At 50.5% G+C, this 17,040-nt stretch overlaps 8 protein-coding genes across 8 annotated transcripts; 4 read left to right on the top strand and 4 right to left on the bottom strand.

Annotated features, from left to right (window-relative positions):
* Positions 1-650: 650 nt before the first annotated feature.
* Positions 651-1,400, bottom strand: HO173_002993 (uncharacterized protein; the record flags this gene model as incomplete). The annotated part of the gene is made up of 1 exon (XM_037304924.1): positions 651-1,400. One exon carries the CDS (start codon positions 1,398-1,400, stop codon positions 651-653), a length of 750 nt encoding a protein of 249 aa, XP_037168417.1.
* A 484-nt stretch (positions 1,401-1,884) lies between these two features.
* On the top strand, positions 1,885-3,334 carry HO173_002992 (uncharacterized protein; the record flags this gene model as incomplete). The annotated part of the gene is made up of 2 exons (XM_037304923.1): positions 1,885-2,723; positions 2,779-3,334. The coding sequence occupies 2 exons, from the start codon at positions 1,885-1,887 to the stop codon at positions 3,332-3,334; spliced, it is 1,395 nt and encodes a 464-aa protein (XP_037168416.1).
* Positions 3,335-3,664: 330 nt separating this feature from the next.
* On the bottom strand, positions 3,665-5,114 carry HO173_002991 (uncharacterized protein; the record flags this gene model as incomplete). The annotated part of the gene is made up of 4 exons (XM_037304922.1): positions 3,665-4,627; positions 4,682-4,874; positions 4,921-4,966; positions 5,042-5,114. 4 exons carry the CDS (start codon positions 5,112-5,114, stop codon positions 3,665-3,667), a joined length of 1,275 nt encoding a protein of 424 aa, XP_037168415.1.
* A 174-nt stretch (positions 5,115-5,288) lies between these two features.
* On the top strand, positions 5,289-6,212 carry HO173_002990 (uncharacterized protein; the record flags this gene model as incomplete). Its single annotated transcript, XM_037304921.1, has 1 exon — positions 5,289-6,212. The coding sequence occupies one exon, from the start codon at positions 5,289-5,291 to the stop codon at positions 6,210-6,212; it is 924 nt and encodes a 307-aa protein (XP_037168414.1).
* Positions 6,213-6,521: 309 nt separating this feature from the next.
* HO173_002989 (uncharacterized protein) lies at positions 6,522-10,525 on the bottom strand (the record flags this gene model as incomplete). The annotated part of the gene is made up of 6 exons (XM_037304920.1): positions 6,522-6,970; positions 7,021-7,143; positions 7,197-8,883; positions 8,931-9,160; positions 9,238-9,838; positions 9,893-10,525. The coding sequence occupies 6 exons, from the start codon at positions 10,523-10,525 to the stop codon at positions 6,522-6,524; spliced, it is 3,723 nt and encodes a 1,240-aa protein (XP_037168413.1).
* Positions 10,526-11,268: 743 nt separating this feature from the next.
* Positions 11,269-12,350, top strand: HO173_002988 (uncharacterized protein; the record flags this gene model as incomplete). Its single annotated transcript, XM_037304919.1, has 4 exons — positions 11,269-11,303; positions 11,591-11,669; positions 11,812-12,003; positions 12,060-12,350. The coding sequence occupies 4 exons, from the start codon at positions 11,269-11,271 to the stop codon at positions 12,348-12,350; spliced, it is 597 nt and encodes a 198-aa protein (XP_037168412.1).
* Positions 12,351-12,785: 435 nt separating this feature from the next.
* Positions 12,786-13,411, bottom strand: HO173_002987 (uncharacterized protein; the record flags this gene model as incomplete). Its single annotated transcript, XM_037304918.1, has 2 exons — positions 12,786-13,159; positions 13,216-13,411. 2 exons carry the CDS (start codon positions 13,409-13,411, stop codon positions 12,786-12,788), a joined length of 570 nt encoding a protein of 189 aa, XP_037168411.1.
* A 1,312-nt stretch (positions 13,412-14,723) lies between these two features.
* Positions 14,724-16,808, top strand: HO173_002986 (uncharacterized protein; the record flags this gene model as incomplete). Its single annotated transcript, XM_037304917.1, has 5 exons — positions 14,724-14,804; positions 14,964-15,018; positions 15,077-15,194; positions 15,334-16,546; positions 16,608-16,808. The coding sequence occupies 5 exons, from the start codon at positions 14,724-14,726 to the stop codon at positions 16,806-16,808; spliced, it is 1,668 nt and encodes a 555-aa protein (XP_037168410.1).
* Between the last annotated feature and the right edge of the window lie 232 nt (positions 16,809-17,040).

The following is a 17,040-nucleotide window of genomic DNA, read 5'->3' as shown; positions in this document are numbered from 1 at the left end:
ACTATGTGTGATGAAGATTAGACCACGACGTGATTAAGATGCGCGGTTAAGAGCTCTTATGCATTTCTGCAAAGAACATCGAGAGAAGGGAAAATTGTTCCCATCTCGAGTCAGCTACTCGTATCATGTTAGATACGTATGTTATCGTCAGATGCGTTTGAATGAATGTACTAGTCCTAGTGTGTCCTTGTGGAATCAGCGGTCAGTGTCGTAATACGACCAATCAGCGTACGATCGCATCCGTTCTTAACCTCCAGGGTGCTCCGTAGTCTAGTAGACTGGGGCCAGGTGGGAAATCCCCCGTACCTCCTGCGCCTCAAGGAAACGATATCTGACTGCATCTGAAGATTATTGATTATCTGGCCTCTTGGACCGAGGGAGCGATGATTGACTGTCAAATGTTTGCGGCCTCGGTGGAATTTTCCTCTTGGCGAAAGCTAAACAGAGGAAATTTTGGCCCGTACCATAAGCTCAGCATCGTTGCCAATACACGGTAACATGAATGAATATGGTCACGGATGAAAGATGGTGATCTGGCTTGGTTCCTAGGACGAAGCCGAAAACAGTGGGATTGCAACAGTTGGGGTATCGTAAATTGAATCCAAGGCAAAGCTTCAAACTTCAAACTTCAAACTTCCACAAAGCGCCTCTCACGATGGGCCCCTTGCTCTTCCTCTTCCACTGCCTATGCCTCTTCCAATACCGCTCCCGGCCCTTCCAGGCGTTGTGCCACCTGCTCTGGCCGTTCCTCTTACTCCTCCTTGACCGCCCACCCCAACATATCCATTGCCCCCTGCTCTGCCGACCCCTCGGCCTACACCTCTACCTCTTCCTCGTGGGCCCTTGGTAGTCAACCCTTCTGTCATCCTCCGTCTTTCCTCTTCCTCCTTTTCCCTCCCTCTCGCTTCCTCCCTCCTTGCCTCTTCTACTTCTCTCCTTTCCTTCTCCTGCCGCCTCAGCACCACCTCGTTCTCCCCATCCGCGATATCCTGACTTGCCCCCTGCCATCGCGGATTCAAGATTAGCCGTTGATTGTGTTCGGTCTGGCTGAGTATGCGCGTCCACGTTGTGAGGAGAGTAGATGCATTTGAGACTGTAGCAGAAACTGTTTCCATGTTACTCTTGGCTTTCTCCAAAGAGTCGACGACCCCTGAGATGACCTGGTTCATGGTGCGGACGGAGGACAGTTCGCGGCGAAGAGATGCTTCGTGGGCGGCAAGGTGGTCTTCTTCAGTATCTGGTGGTTGGGCAGGAGGTTGGGACTTCGAAGTCTCAGGTTCAGGTCTCCGCTTTTTGGTGGGCACGGAGGGTGAGGCGAAGAGGTCTTCTGTGTCGTCGGCGTCGCTGTCCGAGAGGGATAGGGAGTTAAGGTCTGGGGGAGTGACACCATTTCGAGCCATTATTTTGTAACAACAGGAAACACAATGTTTACACGACCGAATCGGAGACCTCTTGCGCTGACTGGTTCAGTTGTCAAGCAGGGCGGGGTTGGAAGACGTGTTGTTGATATTGGAGGGTACTCTACGCGCTTAGGCTTTTCAGCCATTCCCCACTAAATTCCCGCCCTGCCACAGCATTTTGACGACATTCCATCCTCAACCACCAGAACATAACTACAACTTCCTTACCCTCTGCTTCCAATCCCTTCTACTCCAGATATTGTAGCATCATGCATTTGCAGCACATTATTTATTACTGCATTGAATAGCTAGCTCCGCCGAATCCTGTGCTCCAACGGCTTCAATTCGCCCGACGATCAACCATCGTTCCAGCACCCCCTAGCTAATATTCACTTGCTGCGCTCTGAGGTCGACAAAAAGCTAAGCAGTTAGCACCACTAAGCGACCGTGTTGAACGCCTCGGGTTGTACTTGGATATTGCAGTATGGCAACAACGCCTCCGTCAACATTAGCTGTATATACACCACCGACGCCGCTTCACGGTGCAAAGTACGACGAGCATTGCCCGAAACCCACTCGCAAAGCCACGCGCAACTCTTCATCACGCACCCAACGCGCCATTGAGACCCCACCTCCAAACCCGGTTAATTCTCAACACATTTCAGCATCCCTAGATCCGAAGAAGCCGAATACGCTACGTCCTGCCCCTCACACCTATTCTCCTCCGTCTTCGACACATACGTCTCCTCGTAAGAAGTCTTTAAGAGGCCCATTTTCATACCACAACAAGGACGCTAGCGCCATGGATGGTGCCGGTCCATCTTCAGGAGCTCCATCGCTCGATCTGTTCCACAACCCTGACAAAAATCCCACCTTGCAACAACCGTCGTTACATCCTGCTGCAAATATGCTTCCCACACCGGCGAAGACACCACGCAAGAAGCCCGTGCAGCCAGCAGCCGTCCAAGCTGCAGCTAGAGTACTTTTTCCTTCTCGACCAGATACAGTGGAAGATGCAATGCCGAATCCACGCAAGAGAAGAAACAAGAGGCATGTCGGTTTCTCCCTTTATAGCTCCATGGAAGATGATGGCGACGCGGGCTCGGAAAACCAGATCGAAATCTATACGGACTCCAAAGACAAAGTTCCAGAGCTGGATCCGAGTGAGGACAATCCATTCTACGACCAACATGCCCGGACTGTCGCTTCTGTAGAGCCTCGCAAAACGAAAGCTAGCAAGAAGCGGAAAGCGGAGCACAGTATAGATACGAGTACAGAGATCGAGGAGGCATTCAACCGCGAAGAAGGCATGGTCTACGTCTTGTAAGCACTTCCATCCCTTCATCTCACTGAAGGTGGCACTGATTCTTGTGTTCAGTCGCGGCAAGAAGATGTATCGAAAATTTCCCCATGATGGTCTAGAGTATAATGACACCAACAACCGTGGAGACAGTGAGCGCGAGTCCTCTACTATACGTCCATTGACTCGTTCCTCAATCAAACCGCGCCTCCTTTTCCCAACGACGCAACAAATCCACGAGCGTACCGTATCTACCATTGACGATGAAGAAGCTCCCACTGACATCGAAGATCCCCAAGATCATGAGCTGACCGACCCGGAGGACGAGAAACCGATTACCACTCCAATTAAGGCCTCAGTTTTCTCACCTGCAACTCCGCCGACCACTGGCCACGCAACTAGAGCAGTCACCAAGAAGGCAGCACTTGACTCGCCTTCAGGTCGACCGGAGCCGGTCCAAGCCGTTCCGTATGAGCGGCGTGGTAAGAAAGTCAGTCCGTTTGATGCATGGGCACGTACGAAGGCTGGCATGAGTGGGAGTGAAGGCAAAGGGAAGAAGAGGGAGGGAGAGGCTATGGAGAAGAATGAGGGAGTAGCAGGGAGCAAGAAAGTCAGGGGCAATGGAGTGGTTTGAACGTATCTAATAGACATGCTACGGCATGTATCCCACTCAGAGCTTTCGAGCTCGCCAACAACGGACTTCGTCTCCAGCTGTGTTTGCAATTTGGGGTTTTATTCAGCGTTTGTCAACGACAATTGTGATAGCACAGCCGATCTGGCGAGCTGTCGGGGGTGGAATGGCAGAAGTGTCTTCATCCACGGTCATAGAGGCTGCATGAATGCAAAGACCGGGAATTTTTCCATGCTTGTAGCCTAGTCTGGCTAGATTGGCTCTCTGCTTTTGCTCATAACATTGGGTATTCGATAAACATCTCAATATCAAATGCAACACCTGCCGCAACCCTCATAATTTGAAGTCAGCCACACCCCTTTCCCCACCCCCTGTTTCCCCAATACGCTTGGAAACCCTTTCCACCAGCTCCTCTTTCTTTTGGCTGCCTTTTTCACTACAAAGCTCATACACCGTCGCTAGATTGAAAGTCAGCGCGTGGAAGCTCCTGCCCTTCTCAACTAATTGATCCAGCAGCTCCAAAGTCTTATCCACCTTGCCAGTGTAGAACAGACAAACGGCTAAATTCTGTGTAGCGAGATCGCTGCTTGGTAAAGCATTCCACTCCTCCACCGCATCTGCATAGCGGCCATCTGCCATGCTGAGCAACGGTCTCAAGTCTGAGGCGCTGGTATCGGAAAGACACTGCCGTGCTGCATCCACATTTCCAACGTGGATGTAGAGAAGAGCCAGGCGCCCTTCTAGGACTTCATCCTTTCCGGTTTTAGGTCGTAAGCTCTCCAAATGCCTTACGGCAGCTGCAGCATCACCCATCTCAGTCAATGCGTTAGCCACGCACAGTCCCAGTTCCTTCAATCTCTCCTGCCATTTTCGGGTTTCTTCCGGGTCCACAGCTTTCTTCACCTCTGCCCTTGCCTCCCTTGCTAGGTCGTAATAACCTCCGACACCTCTCCTACCATCTCCGTATCCCACTCCTTGTAACCGCACGGCGAGAACCCTCAACTCCCACGGTAAGATGTTCTTTCCAGTAACTTCGTCGCGGTAGAATGGGCTGTTGATGTCTTGCAGCGCTTTTGATTCTTCGGCAGCGAAAGGGAGGTGACTTATGAGAGTCAAACAGGCGAGACGGGTGTAGAGAAGCGGGAAAAGCTCGTTGGGAGGGGGCGCAGGTGGCGTGCAGAGCCGTAAAGCTGCAGCTGTGGCGGCAGAACGAAAATTGTGATTTGCGAGAAGGGTCGGTGTTGGGGTGGAGGGAGGTGGCTGGCGTTTGGGCGTGCGGAATTGAGAGGGTAGATCCTAATGGATGTCGTGAGCTCTGCAGGTTGTATAGAATCCGGGGAGATTGCGTACTAGCTGAGATAAGGGGTGGTAGATGTCTGGCCGGAGCAGGTAAGTGAAATCCTTGCTAGGCGGGGGTGGAGGGGCCGTGACGGCGGGTTGAGCGAATGGGCGCTCTGGACTGAAAGATGTGGTAGGTATAGGGATATTCGCGGCTTCAATGGTGACATGGCTGGGTGTTTGAGGAGATTGGACAGCTAAAGGACTGAGATGTCAATGTCATGCTTCAAGGAGGGACAGGGCAAGCATACTCGTCCGAATCGAGGGGCCCCTTGGTCATACGTCTTGCGAGGGGAGCTGCAGGATTGTTAGTAAGATAAGCTTGAAGACCGACTGGCACAGGTGTGGAAAGTTGTTGTCATGTCGAATTACCTCGATTGTAGGAGGCATTTCTTGAATGCCTTTTGGAGGTCGAGCTACCTTCTAGACGCTGCGGACTTGTCATGTTAGGATTTGCCAATTTAATCAGAGGCTGGGTTGAAGTGGAGATGATGTAAAGAATTCGGGTGTACTCTAGGGCCAAGTTCCGAGGGCATCTACCCTAAAGTATAGGTACTTAACCCCTGGAATCAGTCGGTTCTACGCCCCACCATCTCCCCACTACTCCACTCCCTCAAACATGAGCTCCACTGACACTTATCCTGGACTTTTGCACTCCATCTCCCCACCTCTTGTCGCCTTTGAACATCGCCACAATCCTCAATCTCAGGCTTCTAATACCCTTATTTTCTTAGGCGGCCTCGCCGATGGACTCCTCACAGTTCCATACGTTCCCCACATTCAATTCGCCCTCCCTTCCTCGTGGGCTCTTGTTGAAACCACTCTTTCCTCTTCCTATAGACAATTTGGAATTGCGTCACTGGGTGAAGATGTAGCCGAAATAGCGCGGCTTGTTGAATACTTTCACACATTGCATCCAAAAGGTAAAATTGTTCTGCTTGGTCACTCCACAGGAAGCCAGCAAATTATGCACTACTCCATTGCCCCTGGTTCTCGTCCAACGATCGATGGTGCCCTCTTTCAAGCCAGTGCCAGTGACCGCGAGGCGTTGGCGTCTTGGCTCTCGGCAGATGAATACCAGTCTGCTTGCGCAGTCGCCCAATCTTATATTTCCGAAGGCAGAGGAGAAGATGTCTTGCCCTTCGAGGTGACCGCGTCCTGCTTTCAGACCGCACCCTTGTCGGCAAGTAGATGGATCAGTCTTGCAAGTCCAGGAGACCATGAGGGAGAAGATGATTATTTCAGCAGCGATTTTGACGACGAGAGATTAAGTAAAATATTCGGAGAATTAGGAAAGACGGGCAAAAGAATTGGTTTTTTGTACAGCGGAAGTGATCAGTATGTGCCTAGTACAGTCGACAAGTCGAAGCTCGTGGAGAATTGGCACGAGCACGTTAGGCGTGGAGGAGGTATCATCGACGAAGGAAGTGGAATCGTGCGAGGCGCAAGCCATACGCTTAAAGAAGGTGGAGAGCCGCTTGAAAATCTAGTCGGAAGGGTTATTGGTTTTCTAGAGAGGCTGGAAAAAGAGGACAAGTCGTAGAGTAAGGTGCATGCCAAAAGAGTATACAAAATGCTAGATTCTTATGGAGGTATTTTCTCTTCGACTCGATGGATAAGGGGTGAACCTATGCAGGGGAGCATTGATGTAGGCAAATGATGGTCCGAAAACACGCAGCTTATAGGCAAGTAGGATACGGATACCTTAGAGGTAGCAATTCAAGGCTAATGTTACATCGACGAGCCACAATGTATCTCTAGTATGCAATAGTGATGAGACAAGCACAAAGCTCGCCAAAAGTCTGTGCAACGTGACGTGTTGCATCTGCATGCACGAAAACAATAAGAAAGCTCAAAAGGCCCCAGGCTGCTGGAAAAGCCTCTGACCACCAATTGTTGGCATTGCGCCTCCAACTACAGGACTGCCAATATCAGCTGCTCTCACACTCCCACTTATGGACGAATTTCGTCCGGGCTCGTATCTGATGATCCAACCCGATGGGTCCTGTAAACGAGTAAACGAGCCATCTCCGTTTTGTATGTTACCAGGGATATCGCAAGTTTCGAGCATCTCCAGCAACGAATTGATGGGCGCTTCATGTGACGGCTTCACCAATTGCACTTCGCGGAGCAAATCTTCAGCACGGAGCCAGCCAGAAGCCTGCCCGTTCAAAGGCCTGCCTTCCATCTTCTCGCAGGCTGTGCGCACCGCCATTCTGATTGTCGCAGCTCGGGATGGGTTTGCGCGACTGGCGCTGCCGATAGATCCAAAGGCATTGCTATTGTTCGGTCTACCAAAGCCTGTAGACCTGTCAGCAAAAAGGCGATTCATCGGAAAGAGTCCTCCTCACCAGGCCCATTTGACCAAAGTGGCGGACCTGACGTTGGTGGACCTCCAAACAGCGACTGCTGAGCTGACCAAGTATTCCCATTTCCGTTTTGCATCCCACGAGGAAGATTGTCAGTCCTTGCAGCTGTATCGCGGGTGATCAGCGTTGAAACGCAGAAGTAATAAAGACCGACTTACTACTAGTAGGATCTGAGAACCCCGAGTTGATACCAAATCCTTGCCTTACGGAACGAGGTGCTCCGGGTGCCATACTTCCTCGCCGAGAATCGTTGGAATTAAACGTCAGCGGAACATCAGTATCGTCAAGTAAAGCTTTGCTCCCAAGATGATTACTGAGGTCGTCAACGTCCGTACTGGTAGGCGTTGCGTTTCCCCCTTGCTGGTGAGGAGCGGCACTTGAAGGTCTTTTTATTGGAGCTGGGCGGGCGATGGGTTGTGCTTGCGCAGGCGTAGTTGGAGTCTCAAAACCAGACCTGTCGAAGGAGGCTGAAGCATTTCTTGAGTGGGTATGAGATGGTATGTTGTCTCGAGACAAGCCATAGCGAGAAACATCATTCAAACCGACGCTCGGCAGGCCAATGGGCGATATTTGCGACGGTGGAGGATCCATCATCCCTCGTCCTTGCGGCATCTGCCTCGATCCATTGACCCCAGGCGGGAATGGTATTCCATTTGGTGCCATGAAGTTTCGGTATTGGTGACCGCCAACAGTGGCTTGATTTGAGTACATGGCAGGATGGTGTGGCGCTTGTTGTGTCATTGGTGACAGCGGAGGACCAAAGGTTGACGAAGGAAACGAATTTGCTACCATTGATGGCATGCTAGAGAGGCCTGGAGGCTGTGAGACTTGGCCGGAGTGCACACCAGTTTGAGAGTAGTGAGAGGATGGTTGAGATTGCTGTGTGAGAATGGGTTGAAGTGCTCCTTTTCCTCCGCTCAACGTGTTGTTCGGCCCAGCTGACACACCCGGGGAAGTTGTGGAGCTCGACGAAGCGGGTAGCGAGGTTTTGGGAGAATTATTGCGGGACTCTTGGAATGATGGCTGACGCTGGCGCATCGGCGTGGGAGCCTTGGGGACAACCGGAGTGGCGATCTGAAGATGCGGGGACGCATGGCTGCTTGCTGTAAGAGGGGGATGAAGGCCCGGAGGCACTGAGCCAGCGATAGACGGACCGTTGGCCGGCGATGGTCTCTTTGGAATACTTTGGGCGGTTTGCACGAATTGCTTCGCCGCTGATTCATCTTTTCTGTTTTGGGTTTTTGCCTCCGCTTCGCTCTTCGCTCGAGCATCACGCTCTTTCTTTTCCCTGGCTTCCTTCTCCTTCGATTGTCGCTCTTCACGTTCCTTTTTCTTGCTCTCCTCACGCTTCCTTTTCTCGTGTTCCTTTTGCTCTCGTTGTTTCCGCTCCTGTTCTGCCTGTTGTTCTTTGGCCTCTTGCAGCCGTCTCTGCTTTTCGGCTTCCTTTCGTTGTTTCTCTTCTTCCTGAGCTTTTTTCTCCGCTTCTTTCTTCCTCCGCTGCTGTTCTTTTCTCTGGCGCAGCTCCTCGGCCTTTTGCTCTTCAAGTGCTCTGGCAGCAGCTTCTTCGGCGGCCTTCTCCGCGTCACGTTTGGCTTTCTCCTCATCCTTGGCTTGCTTTTGCTGGCGCTTCTTGTCCTTCTTCTTTTGCGCTTCCTTGGCTTTCTTGGCTTCACGTTGAGCATCGACACGAGACTCGTCGTCTAATTCCTCGAGCAATTTTTGTTGTCGCTCAAGTGCCACTTTCTCTCGGTATGCAGTTAGGACTCGTTGTTCGAACATTCGCGCTGCGAATATTTGGAACATTCTACGTCCTTCTTTCATCCGGTCCTGCTCGCTCATTGACCCCTAAAAGTCGTCAGCACGAGTTCAATGAGTGTTTCATTAGCCATTACCATTTCGTCTTCTTCATCGTCTTCATCGTACTCTTGACTATCGTACTCATCGTCTTCATCGTCATCATAGCCATCATCGTCCAGAGGCGGACCATGATTGTGACCTTGCATTGACGGATGACCCATACCGTTAGCAGCATACTGTGCTTCTTCTTCTCGTTGCATCCGCCGTTCGGCAAGCTGCTCCATCATCTCGATAAACTTCTTGCCATCGTTCTTGATCAGATCATCTGCAACTGTCAGTATCCCATCTGGAAAGCATCAGCACATTGGGAGTAATGACTGCCTGTATGGGCGCGTGGCGTACCTTGCACGGTTAGGTTTTCAGGAAAATTGAAGAAGTCCGCAGCTGGTCCAGCTTGGTCTTCTCCGTCGTCGTCCTCGCTTATCTCATCGTCCTCCTCTTCATCACTGTAGTCATCTTCTTCGACAGCCTCGTCATCTTCGCCGATCTCCTGAATGCGGCCCCTGGAAGACCTTCCGTTGACGATTTGAGGATGCCGATTCGGCGGAGCTCGAGACATTGGATGATGGAATTGAGGAGGTGCCAATATCTTTCCGTCCTCGCCAATGATCTGCTGATTATTGGCATATTGTTCCAGTTCTTCGTAATAAGCGTCGTATAATACCTCCAGCTCCTCCTCAATGGCTGTCCGCTTCCGACCGCACACCGTGCAACTACAAGAATGCTTTTGCTGTTCCTTCATCTTCTTCAAAACGGCTTCCTTTTCAACTTTGACCAAAGATCGCCGGTCTCCTTCACCCAAAGACAGCCAGAACTCTTTGATCCTCTCTCGTTCTTCCGCTGTCGATGTGTTCCAAATGCGGTCTTTGGAGGCATTTTGTGAAGGCTGATGGATTTCTGACGGGAGTTGCTGCCCAAGTGGAGGTGGAGGCGGTGGAGGTGGCTGGAATGATGTGGGGTTAGAGGGTGGCATATGGTTGGCCGCAGAGTAATCTACCTGAGGAGCTGAGATGGACTTTGCCTTCTTCTTCTTCTTGGCTTTGCCACCAGACGGCTCTGGAGGTGCATGATTGTGTGGAGTGTGACCATTAGTTCGGGGTGGAGGGTAATTACTTCTGTATTCCCAAGAGACGTCCTCCCCATCATCAGGTTCATACTGCTCTGGTTCGTCATAATCCGAACCTCCGTAATCATAACCATTGGCCTCTCCTCGAGCTTGTGCCGCAGCCATCTCTTTGACGATGTCCTGATATGCACTGTCTGCTACATTCGCGAATTCCTGTGCGAGCTGGGAACCCGTCATTGCATGCTGCTCTGCGGCCTTTCTCGCGGCTTCCTTTTGACGTCTTTTTTGTTTCTTCTTGTTAACCCCACTACTACCAGGCGCATCATCCAGAAGTTCGTGGTTGATGTTGCTGGTGGACTGTGCAGGCCCTAGGGAGGATATTCGAGCGGTGGCCTTGCCCGCTAGCTGATTAGGCTTCGTAGTCTCCAGAGGCTTCATAATATCCGGTGGGGGTGCACTAGTCTTTATGTCTTTCGCCCCGGTGGCCTTTGACACATTCTTCGTGGCTAACGGCTTGGTTTGATTCTTTGAGCCCGATGTTTTAGTTTGTGCATTTGAAGGCATTTTGCTGCATGCTACCAGCTCTGAGGGAACGTAAGCACTACAATCTGCAGAGCTTGCACAGAAGCCTCCAGAATCCGTGGAGAGTCAAGGAGGGTCTGTCAAAGTAGTGGAGACGAGCATTCGGTGTTGATGAACGGGATCCAGTTCCTAAGCAGGATTGAAGGAACAGGTGGCGGCAGAAAGGTCCGAGGTAGAATTGATTGGTGGTCCGTAGTTTCAACAACCAGAGCTCCAAACTTGAATGTCAGTGCTCGGGAAAGGAAGTTTCCTGGATCATATGCTTTGTTCGAGGATTGAGACGTCCCACCAGCCCCCCAAAATTACCGCTAGTGTATCGAAAACCATCCCGCCAATTGACCGAAATAGATGCAATTGGTATCAATCACTGCTTACTTTCTGTATGGATGATCTATACTGATCAACAGCTCCTATGCCCATCTACCCCATTGCATTGGATTCATGACGGCGGGACTGTCATTGAAGTCCATCTACTTTTCGGATCCAACCATACCCAAAGCTACCTTTCCCGCAAGGCTGATTACACGGCACCTTGTGTTGAAACGACTCTCCTCGGCCGCAGGCAGAGAGCCCCCTTCTCCCGTTCACCATACACCGGGGTAATAAGAGAGAGCGTTACGGATTTGGATACGGCTCCAGTGCTTAAAGCTGCACCGCGCCCAGTTTGCGCTTGTTGGGATTGTATTACCGGGGCGGGACAAGAAGAGGACCGAGACACTCCTACAATGACTCAACAACAAGGGCAGAATGTGATGCGAAGGTACGTTGTGATCATTTCTGGAAAATTCAACACTTGTGATAGCATGGTTCACTCAGCATTCCCAATATGAGGAGAAGCGGAGTCACATTCTCATACGGAAGATCTCAGAGGTTATCATTTTGGAGAGTCCATGCCCGGGAGTTACTCTGTTGGTCAACATGAACGGGCTGTACGTGGAACTTTGCCACGCCAGATTCGAGTCTTCCAGGTTAAGCCAAATTGATACATCTTTACATAGAAATGATACTTCAGTCTCTTCTTAGATGCTGACATTTTTAAACATCCAGGAAGCTGGTAATTATTGGCGACGGTGCCTGCGGAAAGACAAGTCTTCTCAGTGTCTTCACCCTGGGATATTTTCCTACAGTAAGTAGCATCACCACCGAGGCGTGCTCCATGGCTAATTATATGTAGCATTATGTGAGTTCAAAAAAATCTACAGAGATCTGCGGGATGGCAAACGTAAAGATACCTTGAACAGGAGCTAAACCTATTTTTCCTGTTGCAGGTGCCTACGGTATTCGAAAATTATGTCACGGACTGCAGAGTAGACGGAAAATCTGTGCAATTAGCACTGTGGGATACAGCAGGTCAAGAAGACTATGAAAGATTACGGCCTTTGGCGTATTCGAAAGCACACGTTATTCTGATCGGCTTTTCCATTGATACACCAGACTCACTAGATAACGTGAAACACAAGGTACGCTTATGACACTCATGAAAGTGGAGAATGCTCGGATTTGCTGATCCTCGCAGTGGGTCGAAGAAGCCAATGAACGCTGTCCCGGAGTTCCTATCATCCTTGTTGGCCTGAAAAAGGACCTCCGAGAAGACCCCGTGGCTCAAGAAGAAATGCGCAAGAAGTCACTGCATTTCACGAGCGAGAACGAGGGAACAAATGCGGCTCGGGAAATAGGTGCACGGAAGTACCTGGAGTGCTCCTCTCTGACCGGCGAAGGAGTGGATGATGTGTTTGAAGCTGCGACTCGAGCAGCCTTGCTCACTTTCGAGAAGAGCGAAAGAGGAGGATGTTGCGTGATCTTATGAGGATTTGCACGAATACGAACTTTACGCTGCTGTTCATGCGTCTCGATAGAGACTAGCGACTTGGGTCCTACCGGGATCCGACCCTGACTGAACCTGCTTAGCATTTTCTGGCGTTGCTACGGCTTTGTCTGTGTATTTTAGGTTGCTTTTATCGGAGGGAGGGCGGCCATTGAATATGCAGGTTCGAAAAGCGTTAGATGGGGCATTGCGGGACTTCGAAGCATACCTCACAAAATGCATTCTTATTCAACTCGGACATGCGCATTCAAATTAGTTCAGTATCTCCCATCACGAATGGATCGAATGCACACTCTTTCAAGCCATCGGCTGTGCCGTATTACTATCATGTGCCGACGACGATGCATGAAACTGATGGATTCATTTGACAACTGAATATGATACGGTATAGTCAGGCCTCATCATCGTACAGCCTCCTCATCCCCTTGTCCATCCTTCATCCCAGCCTCCGCGACTAGGCCCCTCCGTCTGCGCTCTCGCATACTCAATCGGTATACCCCCATTTCCCACGACCCCTCCCCCTTCCGCGACCCTTGGGCCCCCAAAGATTCCCTTCCTGCTCACGGCCTGCCTATACAACCTCCCTCCATCACCCACACCTAATCGCAATTCCTCGCAGGCGGCGCGCATGGCATTGTATTGGCGTTCTAATTCTCGGTCTCGCAGTAAACGGTCACGGTGCATGACTAGCTGGGCTGCACGGTGAATGGTCCAATGACGAAGGGAGCGCAGGCGGGAGAGGCGGAGGGGGCGAGGATTTAGAGGGTGGTGGAGATGATAGCGTATTAGAGCTGTGGAGACATACGTTTAGTTTGGGGGACAGGAAATGGTTGCAGGGGAGATGCACTTATTCGCGGATCTGTCCTCGGACGTTTGCTGTTGCGAGCCTGAAGTTTTGCAGTTGTAGAGAAGGGCGAAACTGGGTATGTCAGTTGCGTTTGTCCGACAATGGGCTTGGCCAAGCGCATGGCCGAGCTTTCTCGAGTCAAGACTGGGATTCGGAGAGCCGTTGCGAGCGATCTCAGGACCGGGGAGAGCTTCATTATGGTACAACGCAAATTGTTGTATTTCGGTAGTTGACGAGAAGTTGTTTGTCTCATTCCTGCCAAGTTTGCATTGAATTGTACCGCACTAAATTTATGCATACTGTATCACCCGCCAAGCATTAAAGGTAAAATTACCATCTAGTCCTCCCCGAGTTCGACACCTCGCATGGATTATCACTCTCCGGGAGTATTGGGCTGAGTCCATGGCTGCCACGACAATCTCCCCATCCAACCAATTTCTAGGCTCGTTCCTCTTACACATCAATCATCTAAACACAACGAAGGCACCGAACACCTTCTCCACAATCTACTACCGACTTAGTCGCCTTGCACACCTTGCCCTTTGCAAATGTCCAACGCTACGCTTCGTTTCCTATACCCTACGGAATAAGGACGCAATCGAGCTTGAGACTATAAGCGACGTCTCCCAAGGATGACTCCCTTGAAAGGTATGGGGCGTTTGATGGTTTTAGTGGTCAAGTCGTCAATCAAAAGGTATTCAGGCTCTAGTGTCAAGTCTAGCGAGCTCTCTCAAATCGCTTTTTGCGTTTCACACTTTGGAGATCACCTCTATCAAAGTTGTCTAGGTATCTCTTTTGCAAGTCTTTGTGGCATCTCCTCGCTCTGGATGCCAAACGGCTCATCCCGTGTTACAAGAAACAAAGAGCTAGCGCAAATTGGGGCTTCAGCATGATCTTACTCCAAGCCGAACGACTTGACCTTGGAGACAGAATCAAGATTCCAGCAGAGCCTTTCGTTGGCCGACAATTTCCTTGAACCCTGAAGGCTATGTGTCCAGTCCCCGAGCGGTTGATGCAGCCAAGACCTCCGTTCGTTCTGGCAGTCGGCGCGCTATGTATATTCATCACTGGTATCGCGATTCTTGTGCTTTCCTGATTCTTCAATAAAATTTCCTCTGCTTGTCTTGGCTGTCGTGATAGCCTTTGCAGGGGACGACGAAGGCTTGCTTGTAGCAGACTTTCAGCCGTTACAATTTATCAGCATGGTGAAGAACTTCCCTGGAGGATATCTAAGTAAGAATACTTATGCTAATAGGTAATGGCCAATTTTAACTTTGGCGATTATCTTCCGCTGCGCGGGACGGGCTAGAGCGCAGTGGGGTAAGACATCTTAGCGGCACTAATCCCCAGGAAAGATGCATGTAAACCCCGCCCTCAAAACGACCATCTATGACGTCCTCCTACATCTTGTCGGACCGTCTTTGCATTCTTATTCGGCCCTTTCTCCTCTCTTGTTGATAAATACCGCACCTGCTATGCTCATGCTTCACATTGACAACCCTTGAATCATGGCTATATTCACCAAAGGTCGAACAGGAGCGAAAGCCCCATACTTTGGGTTGACTGGAGGATGGCTTACATTCTGGGTGGTAAGCACTCTTTCCGACTCAATTTCTTCCCTTCCCATACCCCTTTTGGAGTCTGAAGACGTGTTCGAGTAGCATGGACACATGTTTTGCTCTTCGAACATGTCTTCAAACTCAGGAATCCGTCTTAAAAAGAGAAGTGCTAACCTCGAAATGGTGTAGTCGGTTGCTTGTGCTACTGACATGACCTTATTTGGATACGACCAAGGTGTTTTTGGTAGATCCCTCCATTGTCAACAGCAATTCAAGACTTCGTTAACCTTAATTCCATGTAGGCGGTGTGATTGTGACCCCGGACTTCCTTGACACATTGAACTTATCTGGACCCGAGCATACTTCGCTCCTGGGAACAGTCACTGCCCTATACGACGTTGGATGCTTTTTCGGCGCCGTGTACGTATTCTCCGGGGCTAGATGTTGGTCGCATCGACTCTCAAGACATCTGTGTCTTGAGGATCCAGAACCGCATACAGGTTTCAAGGCTCGAAATTCCGTCTTGAATGATCAACACTAACTTACAATCCTACTCCAGAGCAGCCTTTTCTCTAGGTGAAAGATTGGGCAGGAAGAAGTCCGTCTTGTTGGGAACGACCGTGATGAGCATAGGAGCCATCCTTCAGATCTCGTCCTTCAGCGTAGCACAAATGATTGTTGGTCGCATTGTTGCAGGTCTCGGCAACGGCTTGAACACCGCGACAGCCCCTGTATGGCAAGCTGAGACGTCCAAGGCCGCCTGGAGAGGCAAACTCGTAGTCATTGAGTTGATTTTGAACATTGCCGGCTTCTCTCTGAGCAATTGGATAACTTACGGCTTCTCCTACGTCAATGGGCCTGTTGCTTGGAGATTCCCATTGGCTTTCCAGTTCATCTTCATATTCATTCTCTATGGAACAGTTCCCTGGCTTCCGGAAAGTCCAAGATGGCTGATTGCACACGGGCAAGTTGAAGAGGCTGAGCACATCATAGCTGATTTAGAGGCGACGACGGTTGACGACGCCTACGTTGTCACGGAGTCCAAGGAAATTCAATGGGCAGTCCAATATGAGCGCGAGAACGGCGTTAGCTGGTGGGACCTGTTGAGAGGCAAATCCGGCAATGGGACATCAACAGTCCGTCGATTGCTTCTTGGAGCTGGAGCCCAGGCAATGCAGCAACTCGCCGGCATCAACGTGACCAGCTATTATTTGCCAACAGTGTTGATCCAATCTGTAGGGCTGAGCGAAAAGCTGGCTCGTTTGCTAGCAGCTTGCAATTCCGTCAGCTACCTCGCGTTTTCCATGATAGGGATTCCTAATGTTGAGAGGTGGGGCCGACGAAAAATGATGATATACGCCTCCATTGGCCAAGCGCTTAGCTATATGCTCATCACCATTCTTCTGCGGTACAATGAATTGCCGGGCTATAGCGGCAGTAAGCAAGTTGCCTCGGCATCAGTGGCCTTTTTCTTTACCTATTACATATGTTTCGGCATCGGGTTTCAAGGTGTTCCTTGGCTGTATCCCACAGAGATCAACTCTTTGTCCATGCGGACGAAAGGTGCCGCTCTTGGCACAGCGTCGAATTGGGCTTTCAACTTCATGGTGGTAGAGATAACGCCAATCGGCATCCAGTCCTTGCACTGGAAATTCTACATCATCTGGACAGTCTTTAACGCATCTTTCGTCCCCATTGTGTACCTCTTCTACCCCGAGACCGCAGATCGGACCCTCGAAGACGTGGACCGTCTTTTCCGCGAAAATCAGAACGTAGGTTTAATATCACTGTTATCTCCCATTGCAACAAATTTGCTGATGTTCCGTCTGCTAGATATTTGTTTTCAGGGATCCAGATGCCATATCTACAAAGAGACCGTTGGCGTACATTGAGCATGAACAGGCCGAGGTGAGGCGAAATAGTAGTGTTGTCAGCGCAAATCCAGAAGCCATTAGGCGGAGGTTGGAGGCTCTGGACAGAGCGAATAAGGAGGTAGACGAAGAAAAAGGGGCAAAGGTATTGGAACAGGAGTAGATGTTTGTTGAAAAGTGAAAGCTCGAGAGTAAGTTGGGGTGGAGTGGATACAGACTTACAGAAGAAACACCGGGCATCTACCGGCTTCCTGCCCAGGAGAATGGGTTTGATTTACAACGGACCCGAGCGATGGCAAATTGCCATTCATGTAGCGCAGTTCAAGGATCAATCTTGTTTCCGAAGAGACTATCTTTTGTCTCTCCATTGTTCGGCACTACCTGCTGGCTCATTC

This window comes from Letharia columbiana (assembly GCF_014066305.1).
Source record: "Letharia columbiana isolate WasteWater2 chromosome Unknown Sc0000006_s0, whole genome shotgun sequence".
NCBI lineage: Eukaryota > Fungi > Ascomycota > Lecanoromycetes > Lecanorales > Parmeliaceae > Letharia > Letharia columbiana.
The sequence above is the reverse complement of the archived record's forward strand: the minus strand, read 5'-3'. Positions and strand labels throughout refer to the sequence as shown.